The following is a 26,832-nucleotide window of genomic DNA, read 5'->3' as shown; positions in this document are numbered from 1 at the left end:
CTGGTACCCTCCACATTGCCAGCTCTGAGGGTTAATGCTCAGTCCTGGCATACCCGACCTAGCAGCAGCATTTGACACAGATGGTCACTGCCCTCATTTTGAAGCACTGTTTCCACCTCACCTCCAGGACACCTCTGTCTTGGTTCGTCACACTGCTCCTTCTCAGTGTCTGTCGCCTTGCTTCACCCCCTCCCCTTCCTACACTGGAGCACCCTGGGGCCAACATTTCTTCCTCTCCCCCAGCTCTCCACACGCACGCTCTCCTCTTCTCCCCACACCCACTCCTGAGATGACCTCATCACGTCTCGTGACTTAAAATGCCATCCACATGCTGATAGCCCGGAGATGTAAAATTCTATCCCTGTTTTGTTTCATTGAACTAAAGACATGTCGACACCCAGCTGTCAGCTAACTCATGGTCTCCACTTGGGTGGCTCTTAGGCATTTCAGATGTCATACGGATCAGATGAATTACTGATTTCCTCACCCCTCCGTCCAGTCCTCCCTCAGAAACTGTGGGATAATCCTAGACTTCTTTCATCTCTCATATACGCTGCATCTGGTCCCTCAGGACCCAATTTCCTCTCACCCCTCGGTCCTCTCTCACATGTGGGACTTTAATACCCCTGTAACTGATCTCACTACTCACCACACCCTTGCCGGAGAGACCCTTTTCAAAACCCAGGACAGATCCTGTCCCTCCTCAGCTCTAACACTCCATTTGCTTGCCCTTCTGAATCAGAGTAAAAGCTGAAGTCTGTGTCATGCCTGCGGTGCTGAGCACACTCGGAACCCGCCCTGCCTCAGTGCTCTCACCTGCTTCCGCTTTCACCAGCAAACACACTGCAATCTTACCGCTTCTTGAACAGACCACAGACCCTCTTGCCCCAGGGCCTTTGCACTTACCATTCCCTCTGCCTGAAACATTTTCCTGCTGGGTCTTCAGTGGCTCGCTCCTTTTCATCAGGAAGGACTTTGTTCAGCTGTCATCTCCTCAGGAGCCTTTCCTCATATCCCTGTCTGAAACAGTAATCGCATCACCATGGATCCCTTTATCCTGCTTTACTTTCCTTTTAATCACTTACCACTTTCTTTTTTTTTTTTTTTAATTTTTTTTTTAACATCTTTATTGGAGTACTTACCACTTTCTGACATTATCTCATTTATTTGGTGAGTAGGTGTCTGCTTTCTGCCACTAGACTGTCAGCTCCACGAAAGCAAGGACGTTGCTCACAAACGGGAAGATGTAGGTTACATCCCCAACCCCTGAGACAGAGCCTGACACATGGTAGACTTGAAATAACACTTGTTGGATAAATGTATGAAAGAAGCAATCAGCCAGTACCAGGGAAGCTATTTAATCTCTCTGAGCCTTGGTCTTCTCACCAATAAAATGGGATAAGGGTAGTCTCCAAATGATGGGGTTATTAAAAAGTTTAGTTGACGTCTGGAGCCTGTGCTCCGCAACGGGAGAGGCCGCGACCCTGAGAGGCCCGCGCACCGCAATGAAGAGTGGCCCCCACTTGCCACAACTAGAGAAAGCCCTCACGCAGAAATGAAGACCCATCCAGCCAAAAATAAATATAATAAATAAATAACTTTAAAAAAAAAAAAAAAAGTTTAGTTGAGATAGGAAACTAAATACCCCTGTAACTGATCTCACCACTCACCACACCCTCACCGGAGAGACCCGGCGAGGGTCTATGTACAGCATAGCGGCTGTTGAGCAATGACTCTGTTGATGTCTATGCTTGTTATTTTACTATTATTTACCACTATCATCAGCATCATCATTATTGTTATTATTTGGCTATTGTGATTGCTATTATCACTGTTACTGTGTTTATCATAATGAAGACTGTCCATCATCTTCAACGAACTCTTATTGAGCTTTCACTGTGAGTCAGGCATCTGGCTAGACAGTGGGGCTTTGGCCATGAATGAGACAGTCGCCACCCTTGTGGAGTTTACAGTGTCGCGTGTACACAGCATGGCAAGTAGCCTGTGGATCCCAGGATGGATCCCAGGATGTGTGGAGGAGGACATTGCAGAAGAAGCCAGAAGGAAGATTTCAGGACAAGTGTTAGAGGACCCTGGGTAGCAGGATGAGACAACTTACTTTACTTGACAAGCCATTGATAGTCACCAAAGGCTTTCGATCAGAGGCAGAAAATGTTCAGAATTATACCTAAGAATATTCAACTGGCAGGAGTACATGTACGTAAACTGCAGGGAGTTCAGGACTGGTAACACGTAGACCGGTTTATACCTGGTTTCCGGTTGGCCATTGTCACTGACAGACCATGTCATTTAGCTACTCTGACTTTAAGCGCTCTTCACTATAATCTGAACACAAGAGAGACAATCTTCCAGAGGGTTTGTTGTTGTTGTTGTTGGCTTATCATACCACAAAAATTGGTTATTAGAATTATCCAAGGCAGAAGGAATGAGATTCACATTCATATGAGGCTTACTGAGAATATACGTGTTCTAAGAACTGGGCTCGTGACTTACACAGGTAACCCTCCATCTAATCTTCAGAACATTCCAGCGAGGTGAGCTGGATGGGATCTCTGCTGCAGGTGACAAAACAGGCACCTGTTTGGTGACTTAAGTCCTCACTTGAGTGACCAGGCCAGGATTCAAATTCAGTTCTCCTGAGTGACCCTAAGTCAGGTCTTCCTTCCACCGTACCCATCCTAGCTGAATTCGTAGAAATGAAAAGTTGGGAAGGACCTACGGCCTCCAGACCTGCTGTGGACATGAGCCGCATGGGATGTTGTCAAACGCCCAGGGCTGCCAGCTGGGCCTGAGGGGTGGGGCTTCCCGATGGGAGGAGAAGAAGGTGGTAGCCGCAGCCATCCGAAAGCAGCTGTGCAGAAGAAACGAGTTTTCATTTTCGTTTTTCAGTTTTTGTTTCGCTTTTAAAGGAAAAGAGAGAGAGATGTGATGTGTTAAATATGGATCGGCTGGGTTATTAAATCAGAGCTCTTCAAGGGTGGAAGCTATGACTACAGTATGTTTGTGACATCCTGAACTGAACTGAACGGTGCCGTGTGAATGCTTAAGGGATGAACTGATACCGCACCCCAAATTATACTCGAATCGTCCCCAATTCCTACATATGCAAACTTTAAAATGATAGTCACTCGGCTGGTTGCAGACTGGGTATTCTCTTTTGTCTGTAAAATCCAAGTGGCCCCTGGTCTTATGCTGTCCTATGCTTTCCATTACAAAGAGAAGGACTCATAATTGTGAAAACGGGTGAAGGCCTTTGAACTTTAATTTGCTAGTCTGACTCCAGATTTATTCAGTATGAACTGTGCTAATAAATACCCTGAAAGAAAGGACACCAGGCAGGCACAGATATCTAATCCCCTCCGCATCCATACCTGCAAGGGACTTTCAGCTGTCAAAACACCTTCTTATTCCAGACCAGCTCTTAGGATAAATATAGGTTTGAAAAATGAATTAACTCCTAGAAAAGGGGGAAGAATCATTTTTAAAGTATTCATAGAAAGATTTTAGGAGTAAAAAAAATATATATGTATTGTAAGTAATACAATAGTAAGTTAATGACCATTATATTTCGATGATCTATTCAAAATATATTAAAGGGGGAAATGAGGATTTAACAAAAAAACGTAAAAGAACATTAAACATTTATTGATCAGATTCTTCCAGATTGCCCAAAATATATCAGAAAGCAATAATCCTAAAAAATATTGTATCTATCTTAGACTCAGTTTTACAAATATTAAGTCATGACATGCCCAGGCCTGGCCTCTAACAGTGAATGGTGCCAACATCTTTTAGCCCAACCCTCCTTCCCTCTCTGTGTTCTTTCCATCACCGAGAACTGTTGGTTTGAACTCTTAGTAGGTCCCAAATTCACCCACTTCTCTTCGCTCTCATTCTCATGTCAAAGCTCTCATAATCCCACCACATCTCTCTTTTCCCATCATGCTGGCTCCTGTCTTTGGTCCACATGAACTGCAAGGCTGACAAGGGTATGTATTATAAATCCTCACTCACATTTTTTCTTTTGTGCCCAATTTCTTTAAACTTAAGCTAAACCTCTAAGCTTGCTCACACCAAGTAAACTCCCATAAGGAGCTCCAACTGTCAGATAATATTTCAGGTAAAAAAAAGATATTCTACATTCTTGTCTCTACTACTTTTATTTCTCCTTTGGTTTACTTTTACTGCCTAAATCTTAATCTGGTTTTAAAATATTTCCAAAATATCCTTTGAAAAATACATGGCAAGGTAATAAAATCAGCTAGTTACCACTGGTATTGTCATATAGTAGCAATGCAACGCCATCACATACTTCGTCTCTCCTTTCATTACATTTAGAGAGTTTGTCTCCATGGAACACTTTCCTTTTTTTCTGCTTCAAATATTTTCACTAGTCACATATGACTAAAGTGATTTTGGAAATACTTCACTGAGAAAGTGGAATTTAGCTTGTAAGCACAGCTGCTGATATCATAAATGCATCTATGGCTTGTTGGCTCACTGGGAAAACTGGTTGGAATATTCCCGATTCCATATCCAGACTGAACTTACTGTAATCTTCTGACTCAGAAGAGCATGTCTTTTTCGTTCAAAATAATAACAGGAAAGTGAGACCAGATCAGCACTAACCCACTGTGTTCCTCAGAAAAGGTTCTAGAACTCCCCCCCTGAAGTGGGTTGAGTCAGGAGTATTGCACGAGGAGAACACATAATGGATACTAAGTTGATATTGTCCTCGGTATGCCTTGTTCTCCGGTCCTGGGAAAGAAAAATATCGGCCAGTAAGAGACAGAGTTTTATTTAACAGTATCTTGCTTTTATTATCAGACCCACAGGCCTTCAGGGATAGAACACGGGCTCAAAATTTAAGGTGAACTTAGGTTAAAGTCATAAAATCTCAGTAAGTCCATGGAAGTGGGCCATCAAAAACACTTTGCCATGTTTCTGTTTGGTGAAATTATGGGGTCATTTCAAAGCCAGGCTCTAGGAGGATAAGAATGTTACTTGTAGTACAAACTTTGGCATCAGACTGCCTGGTTCACAGCTCACCAATGCCATTTACTAGATGGATGACCTGGCAAGTTTATTCATCACTGAGTGTCACATTTTCCTCATCTGTAAAATGAGGGTAATAATAGTACTATAATTGCCTTATAGGATTCTTTTTAGAATTAAATGAGACAAGTATATAAAGAGTCCCTTACATAGTTAGCACTAAATAAATGTTGGCTGCTCTTATTATTACAGTTGGGTCCCTAATTCTCAGTGTGGTTACCAACAAGAGTTTGACTCTTCTAGACTTCAGTTTTTTTTTGTTTGTTTTGTTTTTGTTTTTGTTTTTTTTTTAATGATTTTATTGGTCTAGGATGACCAACCGTCGGTGTGAGGCTTTTTTTTTTTTTAATTAATTAATTTATTTATTTTTGGCTGTGTTGGGTCTTCGTTTCTGTGCGAGGGCTTTCTCTAGTTGTGGCAAGCGGGGGCCACTCTTCATCGCGGTGCGCGGGCCTCTCACTGTCGCGGCCTCTCTTGTTGCAGAGCACAGGCTCCAGACGCGCAGGCTCAGTAGTTGTGGCTCACGGGCCTACTTGCTCTGCGGCATGTGGGATCTTCCCAGACCAGGGCTCGAACCCGTGTCCCCTGCATTGGCAGGCGGATTCTCAACCACTGCGCCACCAGGGAAGCCCCAACTTCGGTTTTTTTTAACTTGAAAAAATAAAATGTTTGTGACAACACTTCAAGACTCCCAAAAGGATTATTACTGTAAATATTAGGTAATCAAGATCCATTTTAGCACCTGCCTATAACACAATACAGAAAAGGATAATCTAAAAAGTGTGAAAGAGAAAAGTAACTATGTTCACATTGGAAGTAGTAGCACTTTCATGAAACTTGGAAAATCCAAAGATAAGGGTTAAAGAGTGCATACAACTAGAGATTTCTAGCTGGGAGAAGATAAATCATGGAGGAGGGAGGATACAAAAGCTGAGCTTACAGGATTTTGTCCAGGCTCCACTTGCACCTGACAGTGGAGGATTAAGAGCTGGAGGTTGCCTTCTTCCCCTAACTGGCATCAAAGTTTGGAAATTATTTTCTTTCCAAAGTTTTTAACTCTAAAACCTTGGGATCCTGAGTCTGGGAGAAATTAAAGCTTGGTAAAATACAGTCTCCAAAAGCAGGTTCCTACCTTGCCTAGGTGATTAATTACATGGAGGCAAAGCTAAATTAACTAATGGTTCCACAGAGATCCCCAAGTCCTTGGGCTGCAGTAATTATAGTGTCGCTGCCCTTTGTCAAGATGTTGAGACAGGTGACCTGAAACTGACTCTCTGCTCCCCAGCCGAGAGTCATTTTTCCATGACAAAAAAATGATAAACCTGCACACTGCAAGTTTATCATTGCAAACAGAGTTAGGACTCTGTCTTGGGCCCTAAGAAGTTCCTCCCTTCCTTCTTGCCGTGTCCTTGGAACCAAGAAAATGCCAGCATGGAAGGCCTTACTTGCCAAGGCTGATGAACCTCAAAGGGGTCTGAGCCTTCACCTGCAGACTAGATGAGTCTCAAAAAGGGCATATACCAATTTTTCTGGTTTATTTTCCCCTTCAGTATTGTTTTATCTGTGGTCATGTCTCATTTTCATCACTGGAATACTGAAGAGATCGAGGAAATACTAAAGAGAACAACCAAAAAACCTTCTTTTTCTGTCTTCATGGAGGTAAATGGTACCTGCGATGCATGATTCTCCCCTCTCTGTGGGGAATTTGCAAAGGGATGACTTCAGAGTTGAGATCCCCAACTTGGCCTCTTAAGTTGAAAGTCAGAGGCTACAAAAGGCTGACTTCTCAGCCGATACGTACCTCCACCTTCCCACTGCCACACAGCTAGTGTCCCCAACTGGAAACCCCCCAGGTTTTCAGGGTTTCCAGTATCTTTTTGATACTCTCAAGGCTAATTGCATTCAAGATACTCCGATAGCAGAGAGATGTCAGGATTTCTTTCCCTCTTTCTGATTTGACTCCTGAATAGAAATATCTTTGTCCTTCAGTCAAAGGATTTGATGACCTAACATGATACTGCTCACCCACTCACACTGTAGATCAGAATTTTCACAAGAGGAGAAGGAGACTTCTCCTCATCCAGGACAAACAGTAGAGGGGATTCTCTGATCTTTTTTTAATAATTATTCCCCAGAAATCTCTCCAACACTGTCCCTCCATCCCTCAAGAGGTCTAGGGTAGGTCTGACTCAGAACTGAGATCCCCACTCATGTCAGGGTGTGGTTCTCTCAGCCCAGAACAGGTTATAATTCAGCCCAGGCTGAATTACATTTATTATATAAGGTAATTTTGAAAGAGTTATGATAGGCTTCTAAAGCCAGGCACTGTGAATCTGCCCTGCAGGAAAGAATGAGAAGCAGAAACTGACACGAAGCATGTTTAGGGAGAATCATCAGGGCTTAGTTAGCATCATGGTCTTAGAAATACAGTCTCTGTTCATGTCTGCACTGCTACCCCGGGGGTCAGGTAAGTCAGGACAGCTGTCCCTTCTGTGCCACATTTCCCCTGTTTTGGCCTCCACCAAGAAGCAGTATTCAGGAAGCTGCCACATTCCCTAAAGTAGTGACAGGTGTTGACACTGGCCCTGATGACCCCGACTCTCTGCCCTCCATTCTTCCTGGCCTCCTCCAGGGGATCTGAGGGCTGTGGTCTACCCCTAATCCAGCATCTCACCCTGAGTTTCTTTGTGAAAATTTGGTTCGTGGGAGCAGTGTTCCCAAAAGTATGATTTAAGTCCCTACACAGGTAGTATGCAAGAGGATGAACCTTTTTTATTCTAATAAAAACTACGCTTTTGTTTCAATATGAATTTGAAAAAAAAAACTAAAATAGCACATCAAACTCATGATTTCATAGCTATCATTGCTTAGGGTGTGGCTATATGTAGTCAGTATCTAAAGAAAAATAATTTAATTTAAAGACAGATATTAAGAAAATAATAGCATCAGTTGATGTGGACATGGCAAAAATCATGAGAGTGATATAGAGATGTTTGAATTTTGAAAACATTGTCGTGACGTAGAGGATGGGGTCTTGTTTTTGTTTATTGCCTCAGCTATCAGTGCCTTAAGGCTTTTACTTGGGGTAAGACCAAGAAGCAGAAAATTTAAAAGAAGGCAAACCAAGAATTCAAAGGTATCTAGTCCCAGCTCTGCCACTGATGAAGTCTGATCTCAACCAAATCTCTTAATTTCTATGTTATCATCTGTAAAGTGAAGGGGTTAGAGGCAATGAACCTTCTTAATTTCCCTTCAACAGTAAAATTACATTATTCCATTGGTCATGATCAGGCTGGAAGCAAAACTTGAGCTTGAGATCCGCAATCATTTCGAATACTAGGGTTGGCTCAGATCTTTTCTGGATTCAAGTTTCTTCCTGGCTTCACAGTTTTTATGGATAAGAGACGCCCAGAGACTGAGACCTTTGTAATGCACTTCATGATGGACAAAGCATTTTAAATACACTGTTTAATTTGTAAAAGCACTCTGAGAGGAACCAAGTGATTCATCAAAGTTGGGCACATAGTAAACAATAAACATCAGTTGTGTGACTGATTGAACGAATTCTCACTTTACAGGTAGAGATAGGGACACAAATGAGGCCATAGAGGCGGGAAGGAGTAAAGTGACTTGCCCAAGACTATTCAGCTAGTGCGTGTATAAAGCCAGTCTTCACGCCAGGTCTTCTGGTCACAGAAAGTAGAGGAGCATAAGTTTGGGGAATCCAGCCTCAAAGGTTGAATCCCATTTCTGCATACTAACCAGTTGAATAGATTTTTGTTAACTGCTTTTGCTAAACTCCTACGTGAAGATACCTACCCCGCTCTGCCTAGCTCAGTGCCTGGCACAGGGAACTGCAGTAAAGGATGGCTGCTGAGACTTTTATGACCACGATTGTTTTTCTTAATGCTTTTATTACTGTTCTTGGCACAATACTAGAGATGTCCCCTGAGAACTGTTGTTAAGCCAAGACTGAATTCAGTCTTTAAGGAGAGTCTGTTAATAGCATACAGATGTAGGAGTCACCCCTGTTTCGGGAAGAATCCTTACTCCCTGTGGGCTCCTTTTGGTCTGGAGAGCACTGAATGAGAGGAATGCTGCCTGACGTGATGTTGATGGGAAGCTGATGTGTGGCCATCGGCTTGTCAGGATGCTATAGGGAAGGGATGAGGAGCGCTGTTTGCTATTCTTAGAAACCCAGCCTAGTTTACATTACAGGTGTCAAACGAGAGCTGGGGTTGGGCGACCTAAACAGGTAGTTATAAAAAATTCCAGGTGGGAAAGAGGCTTCATTTGTGTTGGGAAAGATTGTAATTGTAAGTGAAGTAAGGAAATTTTAAAACCATGGTAACCAGGAACTGTGCCGACTTGTGTGCCCTGTTTGGCATTGATTACAAACCTGTGCTCCCTGCATCCTTAAAGTACAGCTGATGTGCCTGCAGGAGAGAGAAATGAAGAAAAAAGAAACACACACTTGCTTGGATGAATGCAAATCTTTTATTATCTCAACAGAGATTTGTGTTTCTAGTATACCTTTTTACCTATATGCTACCCAAGTAGGTAGAATGCTTTTAGATAAAAGTAAAGCCAGTCCCCAAACCAGGGCTTCTGATTACAGGAAGTGGAAAAGTATAGATATTAGGGATCCTGCCCAAAGTTTGAATCCCAAGTCTGCCCACTGACCAATTCTGCAAACTAACTAGCTTTTAAGAAATAGTATAAACATGAAGTAAAAGATTCCAATTGTGGTCATATTTGACTAATTTTAATAAAGTTTACCTCTGCCACTGTGTAAAGAAATGATTAAGCAGTACTTTAATGATTTAAAGATTTGAAGGGATGGGGCAGCAGAGAGAAGGACTAACACAGAGACAAACTTAGATTGTGCTAATTAAAAACAGTTCTGTATCATATTTGCATGCAAGCTGTATGCCTTATAAAGGAGTTTTAATTTTGCATCATAACTACTTATAAAGTTCAATTTAACAAATAGCTACACTTTCAGAAAAATCAGTTATTTTTTTTTCTTTTTAATGTCCTTTATTTTTTAATTTCTTTTAACACCTTTATTGGAGTATAATTGCTTTACAATGGTGTGTTAGTTTTTCCAGTATAACAAAGTGAATCAGCTATACATATACATATATCCCCATATCCCCTCCCTCTTGCTTCTCCCTCCCACCCTCCCTATCCCACCCCTCTAGGTGGTCACAAAGCACCGAGCTGATCTCCCTGTGCTATGCGGCTGCTTCCCACTAGCTATCTATTTTACATTTGGTAGTGTATATATGTCCATGCCACTCTCTAACTTCGTCCCAGCTTACCCTTCCCCCTAACCTGTGTCCTCAAGTCCATTCTCTACATCTGTGTCTTTATTATTCCTGCCCTGTCCCTAGGTTCTTCATAACCATTTTTTTTTTTTAGATTCCATATACATCTGTTAGGATATGGTATTTGTTTTTCTCTTTCTGACTTACTTCACTCTGTATGACAGTCTCTAGGTCCATCCAGGTCTCTACAAATGGCCCAATTTCATTCTTTTTTATGGCTGAGTAATATTCCGTTGTATATATGTACCTCCATCTAGCTGGTTCTTGCCTAAAAATTTTGTTGCTCTCTGTCCAAGTTCAGCCCATCCTTTAGAGAACAGTTTCATTCCCACCTCTTCCCTACTCTGGCTTTTATAGACACACATCCTCCCGCAAGTTAGAGGCAGAAATACAGAGTTTGGTACCACCCACCTCCCACCTTAAGTACCCACCTGTCTGTCCATTCAATGCTACACTCCCCTGTGCGGTCCCCAGGCCTGAGTCTTGTCTCCACCACTGGGTAGTGAAACCTCAGAGCCCTGCCTGTTGCTTCTCTCCACCTGCACCATCCTAGCTCAAGAGGAGCCCGGGGAGCTCAGTCAGGAGAGGCTTGTGAGATTGATTTGAGGTCAGAGGGAGATAAGCTTAGTTTCCTCTGGTGTGGGATAGAGTGGGAGGAAAAACAGGAGTAAAATCAAAGCAGCACTCAAGGCCAGAAGTCAAAGCGACCTTCAATAATGGTAAAATTAGGATCCACTTAGGTGACAGTATTCAAACACGGAGACTTTCATTTTCACTTTTTCTCCCCCATATCACAGCCTACATGCACACGCATGCGTGCACACGCCAACAGACACACGCCCCAAAGCAAATCGCAGCCCCCATGTATCCCGTGGTATTGCATATGCTGCGAGATAAGCTTTAGGCGACACTCCCAGCAGTGTTTTGGACCACAACACACGCTAGAAACCAATGACATGGCCCTTCTTAGGTGGCTGTACTGACTGTTGTCTGCTCCTAACTAGTCCTCCTCCCAGTTAACCAGAATCATTGAGCTTTGACCCACCTTCACCAGCACCCATATGAGTACCCAAAACCCCACATGGCCCCAAGTTGGGCCCTGATTCCTGGACAGTCAGCTGAAGGCAGACGGGATGTGCCAGAGTGGCGGGTTTTATCTGCAAGTGGGCGCGGATCTAACACTGAGGTCCAGGCGGCCGGAGAGCCCAGCAGGTAATAGCATGGACTCTGGAGCCAGCCCTTGTGCCCCGGTCCCTCTAATTACCAACCATGGGCTCTGGGCCCTTAGTTTCTCTGTGCCTCAGTTTCCTCATCTGTAAAATGGAGATAACAAGAGGACCTACCTAACAGAGCTCTCGTGAGGATTACTTGAATTGAAATAGGTGAAGTTCATAGAACAGTCCCTGGCACAGAGCAAGTAAAGCGTCGGTTGCTATCATTTATTATTCTTGTTGTTGTTTATTACATTGTGGTTTGGAGGAAGGAGTTGTGATGTGAGACTATTGCTGTAAAGAGGGAAGAGCCTTTCCTTAGTGTAATAAAGAAGGATTTGGGGCACATACAGATGTCAACCCTCTAGCCCCTTTCCTCACCAGTCACCCAGTTCCGTCCTCTGGCACATGCGCAGACACATGCTTTTAAAGAGGAAGAATTCCTCTGAGACAGAATGTTCCTTTCCTCTTGGTGACCTTGACTGAAGGAGCCACCACGCTCTCTGAAGTGGCCACCTGCTCCTATTGTCCGTTTCTTACCTATTCTCTAGACAGGAAAGAAGAAAGAAAAGAGCAAGAAAAACAGTCCAGAGGTTTGTTGAAGACTTCTCAAAATAGATGAGACGCACACACGCATACCTAGGAACTTGGTCAAAGCATTTACACGTGCATTCTAAACAAGCCTGACTGATGAATTCCCAAGGAGACGGAGTTCAGAAGTCATCCACAGATAGCAGCAAGACACTCACCTTCTTTTTTGTTTGTTTGTTTTTTAATTTTTATTTATTTATTTATTTATTTATGGCTGTGTTGGGTCTTCTTTTCTGTGCGAGAGCTTTCTCTAGCTGCGGCAAGTGGGGGCCACTCTTCGTCGCGCTGCGCGGGCCTCTCACTGTCGCGGCCTCTCTTGTTGCGGAGCACAGGCTCCAGACGCGCAGGCTCAGTAATTGTGGCTCACGGGCCCGGTTGCTCCGCGGCATGTGGGATCCTCCCAGACCAGGGCTCGAACCCGTGTCCCCTGCATTGGCAGGCAGATTCTCAACCACTGCGCCACCAGGGAAGCCCAACTCACCTTCTTTTGTCATCCTGAGAACACCCCACCATCACCTCCCCTGTACCCGGCTCTCTCAGAGCGATAACATTTTTAAAGAGCCTAGGAAAGCTCTTTCGGAGGTCGTTCGGGTTCATCCTATCACATCCTAATATTCTCATTTTTGGATATGATTGGCAAGTATCCTGCCAAAGGGGTCAGATGAAACGTTTCTTTCATGTTTAAAATGGGGGGAAATCCCTCAATGAGAAGAGTCCCCAGGGGAACATTTGAGGTTTGGGAACATTGCTAAGCCCAGGAAGACAGGAGGGCACCTTTAGGACAAGTGACGGGGAGGTAGTCTGCACAGGAGCAGAGTCCCCTCTGAGTGTGGAGGACGTCCTGTGTCTGCGAAGGACTAGCCTGAGCGTAGTAAAGAGAGGCAGGTGTTGGGGACGGGGGAGAGAGCCTGCAAGTGATGTCATAGTTTATTCCAGGACTGCAGGGGCACAGAACAAAGCAGGGCAAGTGATGCCCTCCAGGGAAACCCTCTCCCTCGGGTAGTCTGACCAGGTCCAACCAGAAGCGTGGGCTTCTGGGATTTTGTTCTGGTTACTTCGAGGATATTTTCTGACTTTATTCAGACAGAGAGTCCTAAAATAACTCTCCTCCAGCTCAGTCGTCCATGGGGACTCGCAAGCACACGCTGGGGCGGTTGGACCAGAGCTGTAGAGTCATAGGAGTAGATGCTGAGGTAAGACCTGGAGCAGGGGTTCCACGATGGACAGGTGGAGAGACTGCTGCTTGGGGACCTTCTTAGCACAGTGACTGGTCTCAAAAACTGCCAGTTACCTTTTTTATTTTTTTTGCGAATATTACATTTAATCATTCAACATTTAAAAAAATAATTTAAATACCCACTATGGGCTAGAGACTGTGCCCAGTGTGGAAAGTTCAGGGAGAAGGGGGGTAAGATGCAAGATGAATATGATTAGAATCTGTCTGGGGAGGCTCATAAATACAACACAGAGTGCTTAAGAGAAGCAGACACAAAGAGCTGAGAACACACAACAACACTACAACTTGCTTGGGGGTGTCAGGAAAGCTTCCCAGAAGGGTTGATATTTAGTTGTCATAAAGAAAGTGTAGGAGCTGGCCAAGCTGAGAAAAGGGCCAGGGATGTCACCAGTATATTAATGATTAAACATACAAAACCTAGGAAATAGTCCTGGGTTCAAATGACAGCTTAATCATTTACCAGCTTATAAAACCTGAATCAAGTTCTTAAATCTCCCTGAGCCTTAACTTGCTCATCCATCAAATGGGAATCATTCTCTTCATCTCATAAAGAGAATTCAATGAGACGGGAGCTGTAAAGTTCTTGGCCCAGCACCAGACCGAAGTAACCACCCACAAGTGTAGAACAGATCATTCTTTAGCCTGTTCTGTTTTTTTGTTCTGAGTTGTTATGAAAGTGGGGAAATGGCCCCCTGAGAAACCCCATCAGAGAGACCCAGACTTCAAGGAGGCTTTGGCTCATGGCTCTTCAACAGCCCTCTGGTCAGGCAGAACGTGTTGGCACAGTGGAATATTCTGGCATCTCGGCTTAGAAAAAAATACATAAATTTCCTCCGGTTCTCTCTTAATTTCTTCTGGTTCCAGGGCTTTACAGCATAAATCACACCCAGTCTGAAACTCACACGTGCCAACAGGGAAGATGAGGAAGACAGAAATGCCAGCCAGCTCCCCATCCCCCATCCCCAGGGCACTGCCCACCCAGCGTACACACCTTCCTCATAGGGCAGAGCTTCCCGGCCCTAGCCACACCTTCCTCATCTTTCCTCTCCCCGCCCTGCCTCCAAAGAAGAAGGAGTACGAGGAGAAAGGGAATTCCAGTTTACTTTAAACAGAACTCAGGGGGAAATGGCATTTGTTTTCACAAGGAGGAAATCAGGCCTTTATGGTTCCCGCATAAAGTCGTGCTACCCTGGCTACTGTCAGCTCAGCAACTCCCTCAGATGCTGGAACCACGATGCCCTGAGGCGTGGAACTTCCCAGCATGAACTTCCCGGCTGCTTCCGAGGGCGGCAGCTGCCCTGGAGGTGAAAGCGAGCTTAGGACACAAGCCCTCCCAGGCTGGGGGCCTGATGAAGGCCTTCTAGTTCCAGAAGACCCTTGCCCCCACGGTGGCACCCTCTGAGAAGAGCTGGTGGGTGGCAGAATAGTTAATGAGGTGGCCCGAATATTTAAGTACCATCTATTTTACGTCACACGTTTTGGCCTCCTTTTGGGCAATATGAACCCTCAGAAACGCCCCTTCGCTCAGCTGCCCTCAAGGGCCCATGGAGGGAAATCACCCACTAATTCCAGCTCTTGTTGCACGGCTGTCCCTTGCGAACAAGAAGGGTGGCCTTGAAGAGCCCTGTTTGAAGACTGGTCTACACCGAGGGCCAGGCAGCCACCAGTCCCATGGAGAGGAAGCCGGTCATTCTACTACTTGCTGTTTCAAAAGAAAAAAGCACTTGAGTTGGGGAACTGCCTGTTTTATCTTCGGTAGAGGTGGTATTTAAATATATCCAGTAAATCGCAGAGTTGGAGGAGATCCAACTGCCTAGAGTTAGGGAAGAAACTCTGAAGGACAAACCTGTGATTTCCTAAATTAAATGTATCCTGGGGCAAGAAATAAGGGTCTTATAGAGAAATCAACTACATTCTTTCTCTCCTCCCATTTTTTTGAAAGGAGGAAATTAAAGGTCAGTTTTCAAAGCTCCTAATTGCAATCAGTGTATCTTTTTGAATCTTGAAATACGCCCATCACCTTACCTTGCAGTAATAATCCTTATTTCACAAGTTCTTAAAAGAGCTGTTAAGAGGCTTCAGTGAACTTTGAATTGTTCTAATTTCAGCGCAGTTTGGAGGCTGAGAAGCTAAGTGCAGAGTAGAGGTTATCCATAAGGGGACTGACCCCAAACTTTCTCTACTTGATCCAGCCTGCATATTTGAGTGTTCGGTGCCATAATTCTACCTTGACAATAGTAAAAAGGGAAAGAGAACTGTACTGATAATTATACCAATCTGGCCCTAAAGGATTCTAGGAGCAAAGAGATGGGCGTGTGAGTGTCCAGAAGTGTGGAAGCTCTAAAATGGTACATTATGGTCGGTCTGTGTAGACACATCAAGCTCTGGTCTTAGTCTCAATGTTAGCAATACCTCCTTGGCCTTTTAGAAATTATAACCAGCGGGGGCATGAATGTCTCCTGTAGCCTTCTTTCACCCAAACCTTTGCAGGAGTTACTAAAGAGTTAATGAGTAGACTCATTCGCTTCTTAGCTCTGCTCTAATTCCTTTGGTGGAAGGGCTAATGAGAAGAACAATATACAAAAGCCATTCATAAGAGAGGGGGAAAAAATAGAAGGAGAAGTGGCAAAATCATCCACAAATAGTAAATCTCCAGAAATGTGGGACAGATCTATCACCTTTGCGATGTAGTTCATGAAAGATGGGCACTGGTCCAGGAAGGTATATCTGGATAGGACTTTAGCTTGGTGCACAGGGCACCTCATTTAATTTTCTTAAAATTATGTGGGCCGGTAGAATAGCTCTTCTTTCTCTGTCACAGCAGGTGAATGGTGTATGGGTCCACAGGGTTAAGTGATTAGCCCATAGTCAAACAGCTAATGATAGAACCACACTTGAATCCACATATTCAGACTCCAGATCTGATGCTCTTTCCAGTGCGTTTAAGAGTGCCATTCATTTGTTGAAGTAGAAAATAATTTCTCGGTGGCCTGAACGAGTAAATGGGGTCCCTAGTACCAACTTTAATGCCAAAAAGTCACTTTAACTATGAGGAAACAAAAGCCCAATTGATTCTTGGTATTTCTGAGGTGAAATAAAACTGAAATATATACATTATTAGCCACCAACTCACACAAAAACAGCATTGTGCCCCAAAGTAGTAATCTCTGGAAGCAGTATGGTTATTCTTACAAGGCTGTGTGCTCAAAGGGTTTTTTGTTTTTTGCTTTTTTCACTGCCCATTAATAGTTGCCTTTGGAAACAGATTTTAAACTACACCATAAAACATTCATGTTACTTTATAATTGTACCTGGTTATTTCTACAAACAAAACATAGCGTTACCTACCAGACTTGACCTTATTTTGTACACCAAACTTGATTTTACCCTCTACAAAATCAGAGTCACCTTTCCGGGCTGAAAACTGGACACATGACCCAAAGAGGTGTTTTTTTAAAATGCTTTGACTTGATGGCATCATTAAAATTAGTGCATCTCCTACCAAGATGACCCTTTTGAAGTGGACACTACTGACACAGCGCTGTGGTTCTGCTTTATTAAAAAATCAACAGCATTATTTTGTCATGACCCTTGACTAAGCATCCTAGGTCTTCCAATATTTTGCAAATGCTAGAAAGACAAGCTAAAGCATATGAAAGAAGAAAATAGTACTTCAGGAGATTTTAAATCCACTACCCCTGCAGACGGCAGCAGCAGCAGCAACAGATTGGTGGCATTCTTTAAAAAATGATCAAATGATTACTGTGAACTGTTTTCTGAACTCAAGGCCAGCCAAAAGGTCTTAATAAATATTGGCCATTTACCGAACTTAGCCTAGCCTGAGAAGCATTTTGATAACAGAATTAAGCTCCTGGGTTTTGCGTTGCAGAATGATCTGGAATGAACACCCTTCCTTCATCTTCTTTCTGTGCCTTTTCTCCTTCCCAGGGAGCATTGCCGCCATTACGGTGACAGTCATTGCTGTGGTGTTGCTGGTGTTTGGAGTTGCAGCCTATCTAAAGATCAGGTAAGACAGCACCTTCCTCTTCTTTATAAAGAATGGAATTCCTTTTTATCAGGCTCTGGGCTGTGAGCTGTTTTGCTGAGTTCTTGTTTCTTGATAAGTATCTCAGCTCTCAGAAATCTTGGCAGGGAAGTGCAAATGGCCAGCGTACTGCACCCTGGACAGGAATAGATGGGGCAGTATCTGAAAGTTGGCAAAGCAGAAGAAATCATCCGGACTATACAGCGTGATGATGTAATGGAAGGAGAATGAACCTGGAGTGAGGGGACTTGGGGCCTTGGCCCTCCGCCCTTAACTCACATCATCACCCTGAGAAAGCCACATGCCTCCTGAGCCTCAGCTTGTCTCACCTGTGAAATGGGCGAGATAGGCAGGCTCAATGGTTCCAAAACACTGATGTTCAGAACACTGATGTGGGAGTGTGTACCCAGCCTGGAAGGAGGTTCTCACCGCTTCTAAAGCAAAATGTTGAAAATACAAGCAAAGTGTAGTGTTTTCTACAAAATTGGGTTTTTTTCCCCCCGAGACTATATCCTTATAGTTTGGGTTTTAAAATATCCTTTCTCTTATGAAAAGAATGTGATCACAGATGGTAGTTGAGTTTTTACTTTCTTTAGCCAAAGAGAAAGTTGCAGTACTCGCTGAGTCCTCCACTTTTGTCGTCTACCGTCTGTACAATCAAAACTCTCAAAAACCACGTTACTCACGCTGAGTGTCCTTCCAGCTGTAAAATGCCAAAAGGCAAGTGGCTGTCTGGTTCCCCAGTCTGCCCAGTGCCTATAACAGGGACAGAGGGACGCATGCCACCGTGATGAGCACACCTGGTCCCTGACCCCCCAACGCGTTCTCCTCCCAACAGCCAGGCCCATCTTTGCGGAAGCCCCTTCGCCCTGTCACTCCCTCCCTCAAACGCCCCCAGTGGCTTTCCCCCTGCCCTTAGAATTACACTGACCCTTCAGCTTGGCGTGAGCTCCTTCATGGACCCACCCTGCCACGTCTTCTTGCTCATCACACATTTCTCTCCCTGTTAACCACTGAGCTGCAGTCACACTGGCTTTCCATCCAGTTCTTAGAACACACCAGGTACTTTGTCTCTCCAGGCCCTTGGTTCTTGTTGGTCCCTCTCCCTGAAATGTTTTTCTTCGAGTTCTTCCTCATACGTGGCTTTCAAGTCACATTCTCCAGGAGACTTCCCTTCCAGTTTGGTGCCTTTGTTATTTATTCTCCTAGTGCCTCAATGAGTTTCATCCTGGCTGTTTCCACTGTATGTGATTTTATTTGTTTTTTTAATATGTTTGTTTGCTTGTCTATTGTCTCTTTTCCCCACAAAAATGTAAGCTGCCTGAGGACCCAGCGTTATCTGTGAGCTCAGGGCTGGCATAAAAAAGATGCTCGATAAATTGAATAAATGCACAACTGAACGTAAGAACACACAACCACACAGGCACGGTTGTGCACACATGCACACTCTTGACTTTTTCTCATCACAGCCGTGCTTCTCTCTCAAGAGGCGTGTCCTGGTTCCCCACGTGGAGCTCACATATTTAGTTTCTCATCTCTACACACACATCCCCTCCGCTGCCCTCTCTCATCTCCTCCGGTCACCCCAGCCCACACCCGAGCCCACTGGGGAACCCTCCCCTCCCCCTTCCCTTTTATCTCCCTCCATCTTTTGTTCTGCAAATGAACAAAATCAATCTAATGACTGGTGTCAAGTATGAGAGTGCCTTGTAATATCACCCCTATCTAAGGTATAAAGAACAGGAAAGCCAGGTTTCAAAGAGAAATCGGAATTAAAGTGCCAGCATTACCTGTGTCTAAAAGCCTTTATGAAAGGATCCAGAGGTCTTCAAATTAAAAAAGCAATCTTTCTCTTCATTAAGTCTATATTTCCTTGAGCATCAAACAGTATTATGAATTATAGCTTACTGAATGCTACCCTTTTCCATCTGGCTTAATTACTAGTTTATCACGGTAGATACACTGTATTTTAATTATTAGTTAAATTGGCTTTTATGAACTAGTCTGGGTACCTCATTTCCCACTTTGTAACAGAGTTTCTCTTTGTGTTTGGGAGATTCTGGGTGGGGCTCAAAGAAAGGAACTTACAGAGAAAATTGAGAGACATTGTGGAATCACCAGTGGTGAGGGCTATGTCACCAAAAATGCCTCCATAGAGTATGGAACAAAATAGAAACACTTCCCTCTCGCCACAAACTTGCCAGAAATGATGTTACAATAACCTCAGGACTCGTCTTCTTGACTCCAGGCAAGAATTCAATTTCACCACCTGAAGCCCACCACTGATGACAGACAGGCAGACTAGAGCAGTGACTGAGAATTCAGACTCCAGGAGCAGGGAGATCTCAGTTCCAATCCTAGCCCTACCACTTTCTAGCAGGTTCTACCATCACCTGGGCATGTAACAGAGCTTCACTATCCCTCACTTCCCTCCTCTGTAAGATGAGGACCGTAATTGTAACTACTTGGTAGCATCGTTGGAAGGATTAATGGATGCTGCTTCCCAAGTACATAGCACTGCCATCATCATCGTCATCGTCAAAGTGGTCAGCTAGGAGGAACGCCAGTAGGACAGCTGCTCAATAGATAGTAACTGAGCGTTAGCCAGGTGCCAGGAACTCTTCTAAGCAATGGGGTCACATCAGTCATGAGACACAGTTCTGCCATCTCAGAACTTACTGGGTTTGGAAAATTTTGTTAGCATGCCATTAAAATTGGTTCTAATGAGTGCTGATTAAAATTGTATAACATTTTACTTAAAAAATTTAAAGTGTAGGGACTTCCCTGGTGGCACAGTGGTTAAGAATCCGCCTGCCAGTGCAGGGGACACGGGTTCGAGCCCTGGTCCGGGAAGATCCCACATGCTGCGAAGCAACTAAGCCCGTGCGCCACAACTACTGAGCCTGCGCTCTAGAGCCTGTGAGCCACAACTACTGAGCCCGAGTGCCACAACTACGGAAGCCCGTGCACCTAGAGCCCGCGCTCTGCAACAAGAGAAGCCACCCAATGAGAAGCCCACGAACCGCAACGAAGAGTAGCCCCCACTCGCCGCAACTAGAGAAAAGCCCGCGCGCAGTAACAAAGACCCAAGGCAGCCAAAAATAAAAATAAATTAATTAAAAAAAAAAAAATTTAAAGTGTATTTTTTCTCCAAGCATTCTCGACACTAGATAAATTCAGTGAATGATTAAATTGAACTAGTCGTTGCTTCTCTCTCCTGTAATGTAGTTCCTCCCTCTTAATGTAGAAAGGCCCCCATGGTATAAATATAAGATTGTTAATCTTTGGCACTACAAACTTAAGGATGGATAAAGTGATCAAACCCCTGTTCAGAAACCCCCTAAGTAAAACCTCTTTCTGCTGCTCTGTTAATTATTTTGGAAAAATGATAACATAAGGAGGTTAATAGCTCTCATGAATCTTAAGGCTGTGCTAAAACCCCTTCAGGTGTTATTTTGCCAAATTCTTGGAAAGCCCCACTAATCATTCATCAAAAATACACTTGGCTCAATTGACAAATGTGTGTGCATGGGTGTGTGTGTGTGTGTGTATGTACCTAAGGTTGAGTTTCGCCTTGGCTGGAAATTTCCTCCATTCCTATTGTCCCACATTTTTGAGAACAATAACATGATAGAGGTATGTTATCTGTGGTTTTTTTAGCTCACTTGGCTGGAGCAGCAAGTGACTGAAATCACAGCCCATGAGGGAACCATTAGCTTCTGGCCTGCAACCACGGACTACCACCCCAGGCCCAGCCGATGTCCCGGCAAAGGCAAAAGAAGATCCGCTTGAAAGGGCAGCCTCACCACCAGAGAAAGGGCACTCCTTGCGAGCTCTGAGCTCTGCTAAACAGTGGCTCAGGAGTTTCACCACTTTCCCAAATTCTAGCTCCCTCTGAAGGCGTCAGTAAACCGATCAGCCATCCGTTTTCACACTCCTACTCTTCAGGGATCCGTGACCCCTAGTTTTGTCACGGTATCTCCTGCCTGGAGGACCTCATCTCTCTGTAACCTAAGCCACTTTTGAATGCAGTTTATAAAAATGAACTGCCCAGAACCTTCCAAGGCTCTTTTCTACTATCCACCCCCGTACTGTAGCCGGCAACAATGTGGGGTGGAGGGAGGAACGTGGACTTTGCAATCAGGTGCGATACTGACCCTTCTACTTACTATTTAGGTGGCCTTGGGCAAATTATAATCTCCCTGATCCTTCATTTCTTCACCTGCAAAAACAGAGCTGATAACACCTATCTTTCAAGTTTGTCTTGAAGATGAAGTAGAGTAATGAATGTAGATGACCTGGAAAGACCGTATAACATGGTGGTTAAGAATATGGACTCTAGGGCAAGTTCATTAATCACTCTGCGCTCAGTTTCCTTGTTTTTAAAATAGGACTAGAATACTAATACCTAACTCAGGCTTGTTATGAGGATTAAACTATGATACAGATAAACACGCAGTTCCGGGGTTGAAGTGAGGGCCATGGAAGGGCCAGCTGCTGTCCTCGTTGTAATTGTCACCATGCGCTTCCTACTTAGGTGCTCAGTAAATTGTAGCCACCAGCAGCCCCGTTCCGTAGGCATCAGGGATTCAAAAGAGAGAGGAGAGGTGGAGGAGGAGGAAGATGGCGCGGAAGCTCAGTTTTCTAATTACGTGTTGATGCGCAGACTTCCATGTTCCATCTTGGCAATTTCAATTGTGCTTTTTCTGAACGCCTGTGAAGTGGCATCCACATTATACATTCATTAATAGGAGCTATCCGTGAGAAATCTTTATTCCAGGGCAACTTTAAAAGAAAGCAAAAGCCCTGCCTGCCTCTAGCAGAAGGTTGTCTTTAATTAGTGATGATTGAAGAATGAGGTAAGTCAGTTCTGTTTTGTTTAAGTTGGCTCAAAAGCGTTCAGCCACGAGATAATCTCCTGGGCAGGAGACCGTATCTGCTATCGCCAGCAACGTGGATACTGCTATAATTAGGTGTGCTGGTAACCCAGACAGACAACACGGCTGTTCCCTTCACAAAAATAAATGTGATCTTGATGTGTAGACACAACAGGGCCTGGCTCTTAAGACATCTTTGTAGGAGTCACCTGTTTTGCTTTAAGTCTTTCTAGTGATGACATTTTCTGCAACTGGATTCTTCCTGGTTGTTGTTAGGTTGAAAAACTAGGCCCATAAAGAGCCAGCCATGAAGTCTAAGATCTTCTAGAGTTTGTTAGCTACAGGTTGACCTTTTCGGGTCAGCTTCTGGCGTTCTGTAGGTCTAGTTGACTTGATTCTCTACCTCAGTGGTTCTCAAGACTTTAATGTGCATAAGAACCCATGGGCGAGGGCTTCCCTGGTGGCGCAGTGGTTGAGAATCTGCCTGCCAATGCAGGGGACACGGGTTCGAGCCCTGGTCCGGGAAGATCCTACATGCCGCGGAGCAACTAAGCCCGTGCGCCACGACTACTGAGCCTGTGCTCTAGAGCCCACGAGCCACAACTACTGAGCCCGCGTGCCTAGAGCCCGTGCTCCACAACAATAGAAGCCACCGCAATGAGAAGCCCACGCACCACACCAAAGAGTAGCCCCCGCTCACCACAACTAGAAAAAGCCACGCACGGCAACAAAGAACCAAAGCAGCCAAAAATAAATAAATAAAATAAATAAATTTATTAAAAAAAAAAAAAAAGAACCAGTGGACGAGATTGTTAAAAACACAGTTTCCTGGGTCTCAGCCCCATAGGTTCTGGCTCAGTGTGTGAGGGTGGGGCCCATGCACTGGCAGCGCTCACCAGCTCACGGGTGATGCCAGTGCTGTTGGTCCAAGGACCAGACTTTGAGTAACCCTACTCTACCCTTTCCTCCCAACACTCCAAACACACTTGGCTCTACAGTTTCCCAGGTATAATGCTCTGCTGTTTCATGCCTTTGTTTTTCTTGAACATGCTGATCCCTGGCCAGAGGTGTTTGGTTCACTTCTTTTTTTTTTTTTAATTTTATTTATTTATTTATTTATTTATTTTTATGGCTGTGTTGGGTCTTCATTTCTGTGCGAGGGCTTTCTCTAGTTGCGGCGAGTGGAGGCCACTCTTCATCGCGGTACGCGGGCCTCTCACTATCGCGGCCTCTCTTGTTGCGGAGCACAGGCTCCGGATGCGCAGGCTCAGTAGTTGTGGCTCACGGGCCTAGTTGCTCCGCGGCATGTGGGATCTTCCCAGACCAGGGCTCGAACCCGTGTCCCCTGCATTGGCAGGCAGATTCTCAACCACTGTGCCACCAGGGAAGCCCCACCTCTTTTTTATCTGGCTAATTCCAAGTTGTCTAGCTCAAAAGAGATCTTCTCTGGGAAGCTCCCACCCTCACCCTCTCCACAGTGAGTTTCATGCTGCCCATGCCTCCTTTGTACTGTTCACTTTCCTGTACTGGAATCATTGCGTCCACCGCCAGTCTCCTCCGCTAGAAGGACAGAGAGCCCCTGGCAATACCTGACATAAAAGAGTTGCTTTATAGATACTTGCTGGCTGAGTGAATGATTCTGGGTAAGAAAGTTTGGGGTGCGGCAGCAGTGTTGGTTTATTCCAGATCAGGAGAAACTAGGTTTAGAGAAGGGGAAAGGATGGAAATCTGTTAAACCATAGACTTCCCTTAGTTATCTCGTGACTCTGAACTTGTTGACAAATAGGCAGGTGTTCCGATGTGCAGGCCTTTTCTGTGATGAGTGTCTGCCAGTATGATACTGGCAGATGATTTTAAAATATAAAATAAATTTTACCTGCCCCTTCAAAGTAAAGGTGATTATTTAAAGATACTTAATTATGATACTCTAACTGTTGCCGCTAACTTGCAATGATTAACTGTGGGCAAATAAATTCACCACTAATGGTCACAGATTTCTTAGCTTCAAATTGGTAGTTCACAATGTTAATTTCTTACTTTTGACTAATGGACCATGGTTATGTCAGACGTTAACGTCAAGGAAAGTTGGGTGAAGGGCTCATGGGAATTCTTTGTACTATCTTTGCAATTTTTCTATAAATCTAAAACCATCCCAATATAGGAAGTTTTTTTAAATTATAGTTCAGTAGCTACCACACAGATGTGTTGTTTGCTTCTGCCCCAGAGCCTTTGCACATGCTGTTCTCTCTGTCTGTAGGGTCTGCCTCAGGCATCCCCATGGCTCATCCACATCTCCTTTATGTGTCTGCTCAAATGACATCTTCGTGAGACTTTCCTGATCACCATATTCAAAATTACAATCCCCACTTCCCATACGGAACCCCTCATTCCCCTTCCTTGCTTTATTTTCCTCTATTGTACTTATTACCATCTGCCATATTATTTTTCATGTCTTATTTATTGTGTCTTCCCCCGTTAGAATGTAAGCCCCCTTAGGACAGGGATTTCTGTCTCTTACTTCACTGAAGTATTCCCCAAATCCCAAAATAAGGACTGATCGGTGATAACTTTTCAATGAATAAATGAAAGAAGGCAGGCAGGGAAATGACAATCAAAAAAAGAAAGCCACCAACGAAAACAAAGGAGACAGTGACAGCTGCACCAAACTAGCTTTGCTAATAGATGATTAAGAGTCTAAGGCCTAATGGCTAATGACCAAGGAGCTGCAAGTTCAGTTGTGTTTTCCCAGCACTAAGCCATACCTTATTCATCTTTATAACTCTCCTTCTTAGCACATCATAAGCACCAGTGATTGAATGGCAAGACTCACTTTACTAGAGATGAGAGGACTTTGGAAAGAGTAGTAATAAACAAAGTTGGAGACCTGCTGGAGAACTGGGGTTGACCCTTATAAAGGAGAAGGTGTTTTCTGAAATATGTTTGTCTCAACATAGAAAAAAGTTAAACACCTCATTCATTTTCAAAGAGCATTGAGTTCCATTAAGTATCGATGCTATAGCTATCTTAAAATAGGTACCTTTTCACAGTTGTGGAGAAGGCCTCAAACCACAAATGTCACCACCACGTTTACCAGTTGTCACCAACAAAGCATCACCAATTGTGACTGCGGGGAGTGGGGAGTGTTGCTTTGTTAGAGCAAAACCACTGGAGAAGGAAGCAATGAGGCAAGGGCTTCACAGAAGTCATTCCCTATTTTGTCCCCTCAGGTTCTGCTTTTAGCTAACTAAATCATCCGACGCAGTAGAACAATAGTGACAAGAAGCACAGTGTCATTGATTTACAAGGACTGAGCCTATACTGAGTGCTTCAAAGCCGTGTCATCACACGGGAGAAACGTAGTTGTAGTTCTCTTTCCTCTTCCTATCTTTAAGGTTAAAATGGTGGCTTTGGCCCTTTCTGTTCTTTAATAAGGTATTTTCACTTTGCCATGGTTATATTGCACAATGAATTGCCACAGGCCATACTAATCCCCGCTGGTATTGACAAAGCAAACTCTGTGTATTTACTCCGTGTACTGTTTATCTGCCACTGGATGTAAGCAGTTATCATCAAGTATTTATAAAAAAAGTACCATTGCATTAAGAGTAACATATCAGACATTCAGAAATTTAGAAGCAAAGTAAGACGTAGTCTGCCCCCGGAAGGTTTACTGTCTAAGGAAGCCAACGCACAGCAAATGGAAAACTTAGCTATGCTGGCTGGCTGGGTGCCGGTCTTTATGAAGAAATGGAGTAAATGAAACTGCCTTGACATGACGAGGATGTCATTCATACAGAGTGCTCTTCAGATTGCAATTAGATGCAGCAGCCTTGCAGACCAGAGCCAGCAGGCCTTAGTTTTAGTACCACCTCTCCCAGTACGTCACATGACAGTCTTCCAGATCCCTTGGGCCGAGCCCCACCTTCTTAATCTTGAGAGTGGGAGGGTTTTTTTGTTTTATTTATTTATTTATTTATTTTTGTTTGGGTTGGATCTTCGTTGCTGTGTGCGGGCTTTTCTCTAGTTGCGGTGAGCGGGGGCTACTCTTTGTTGCGGAGCACGGGCTCTAGGTGCGTAGGCTTCGGTAGTTGTGGCATGTGGGCTCAGTAGTTGTGACACGTGGGCTCAGTAGTTGTGGCTTGCGGGCTCTAGAGCTCAGGCTCAGTAGTTGTGGCACATGGGCTTAGTTGCTCTGCGGCATGTGGGATCTTCCCGGGCCAGGGCTCGAACCTGTGTCCCTTGCATTGGCAGGAAGATTCTTAACCACTGTGCCACCAGGGAAGCCCCGAGAGTGGGAGTTTTTTCACCACTTTAGACCTGACAAATGCCAATCTGAAAAATTCCCCCATTTCCATCTAAAACATGCCATGATTTAAGAGGTTCTGACCAAGAAAGATAGTTTAAAGTGATCATTAAGGATTCTCTTCTTATCTCACACACACACACTCACACACAAGATGTGTTT

The 26,832-nt window shown here is 44.3% G+C and overlaps 1 protein-coding gene and 3 long non-coding RNA genes across 4 annotated transcripts in view; 2 read left to right on the top strand and 2 right to left on the bottom strand.

The window, feature by feature from the left end:
- Positions 1 to 26,832, top strand: part of LOC309627970 — a 749,424-nt gene that overhangs the window by 456,489 nt on the left and 266,103 nt on the right. The window lies entirely within an intron of this gene.
- The window catches only part of PARM1 (prostate androgen-regulated mucin-like protein 1), a 105,365-nt gene that overhangs the window by 71,666 nt on the left and 6,867 nt on the right, over positions 1 to 26,832 (top strand). Inside the window, exon 3 of the mRNA XM_082390300.1 lies at positions 17,394 to 17,472. Within this exon, the coding sequence (XP_082246426.1) occupies positions 17,394 to 17,472 (79 nt within the window). The remainder of the gene's footprint in view (positions 1 to 17,393; positions 17,473 to 26,832) is intronic.
- The window catches only part of LOC309627965, a 37,987-nt gene that overhangs the window by 8,236 nt on the left and 2,919 nt on the right, over positions 1 to 26,832 (bottom strand). Inside the window, exon 2 of the long non-coding RNA XR_014244069.1 lies at positions 907 to 1,020. This is a non-coding gene — a long non-coding RNA (uncharacterized lncRNA). The remainder of the gene's footprint in view (positions 1 to 906; positions 1,021 to 26,832) is intronic.
- LOC309627972 lies at positions 10,293 to 17,387 on the bottom strand. The gene is made up of 2 exons (XR_014244075.1): positions 12,690 to 17,387; positions 10,293 to 12,366 (listed from the first exon to the last, which is right to left on the bottom strand). It is a non-coding gene; the product is annotated as an uncharacterized lncRNA (long non-coding RNA).

Source organism: Balaenoptera borealis (assembly GCF_965194805.1).
Source record: "Balaenoptera borealis genome assembly, chromosome: 4".
NCBI lineage: Eukaryota > Metazoa > Chordata > Mammalia > Artiodactyla > Balaenopteridae > Balaenoptera > Balaenoptera borealis.
Note: the sequence above shows the minus strand (reverse complement) of the source record. Positions and strands in the feature narration are given on the sequence as shown.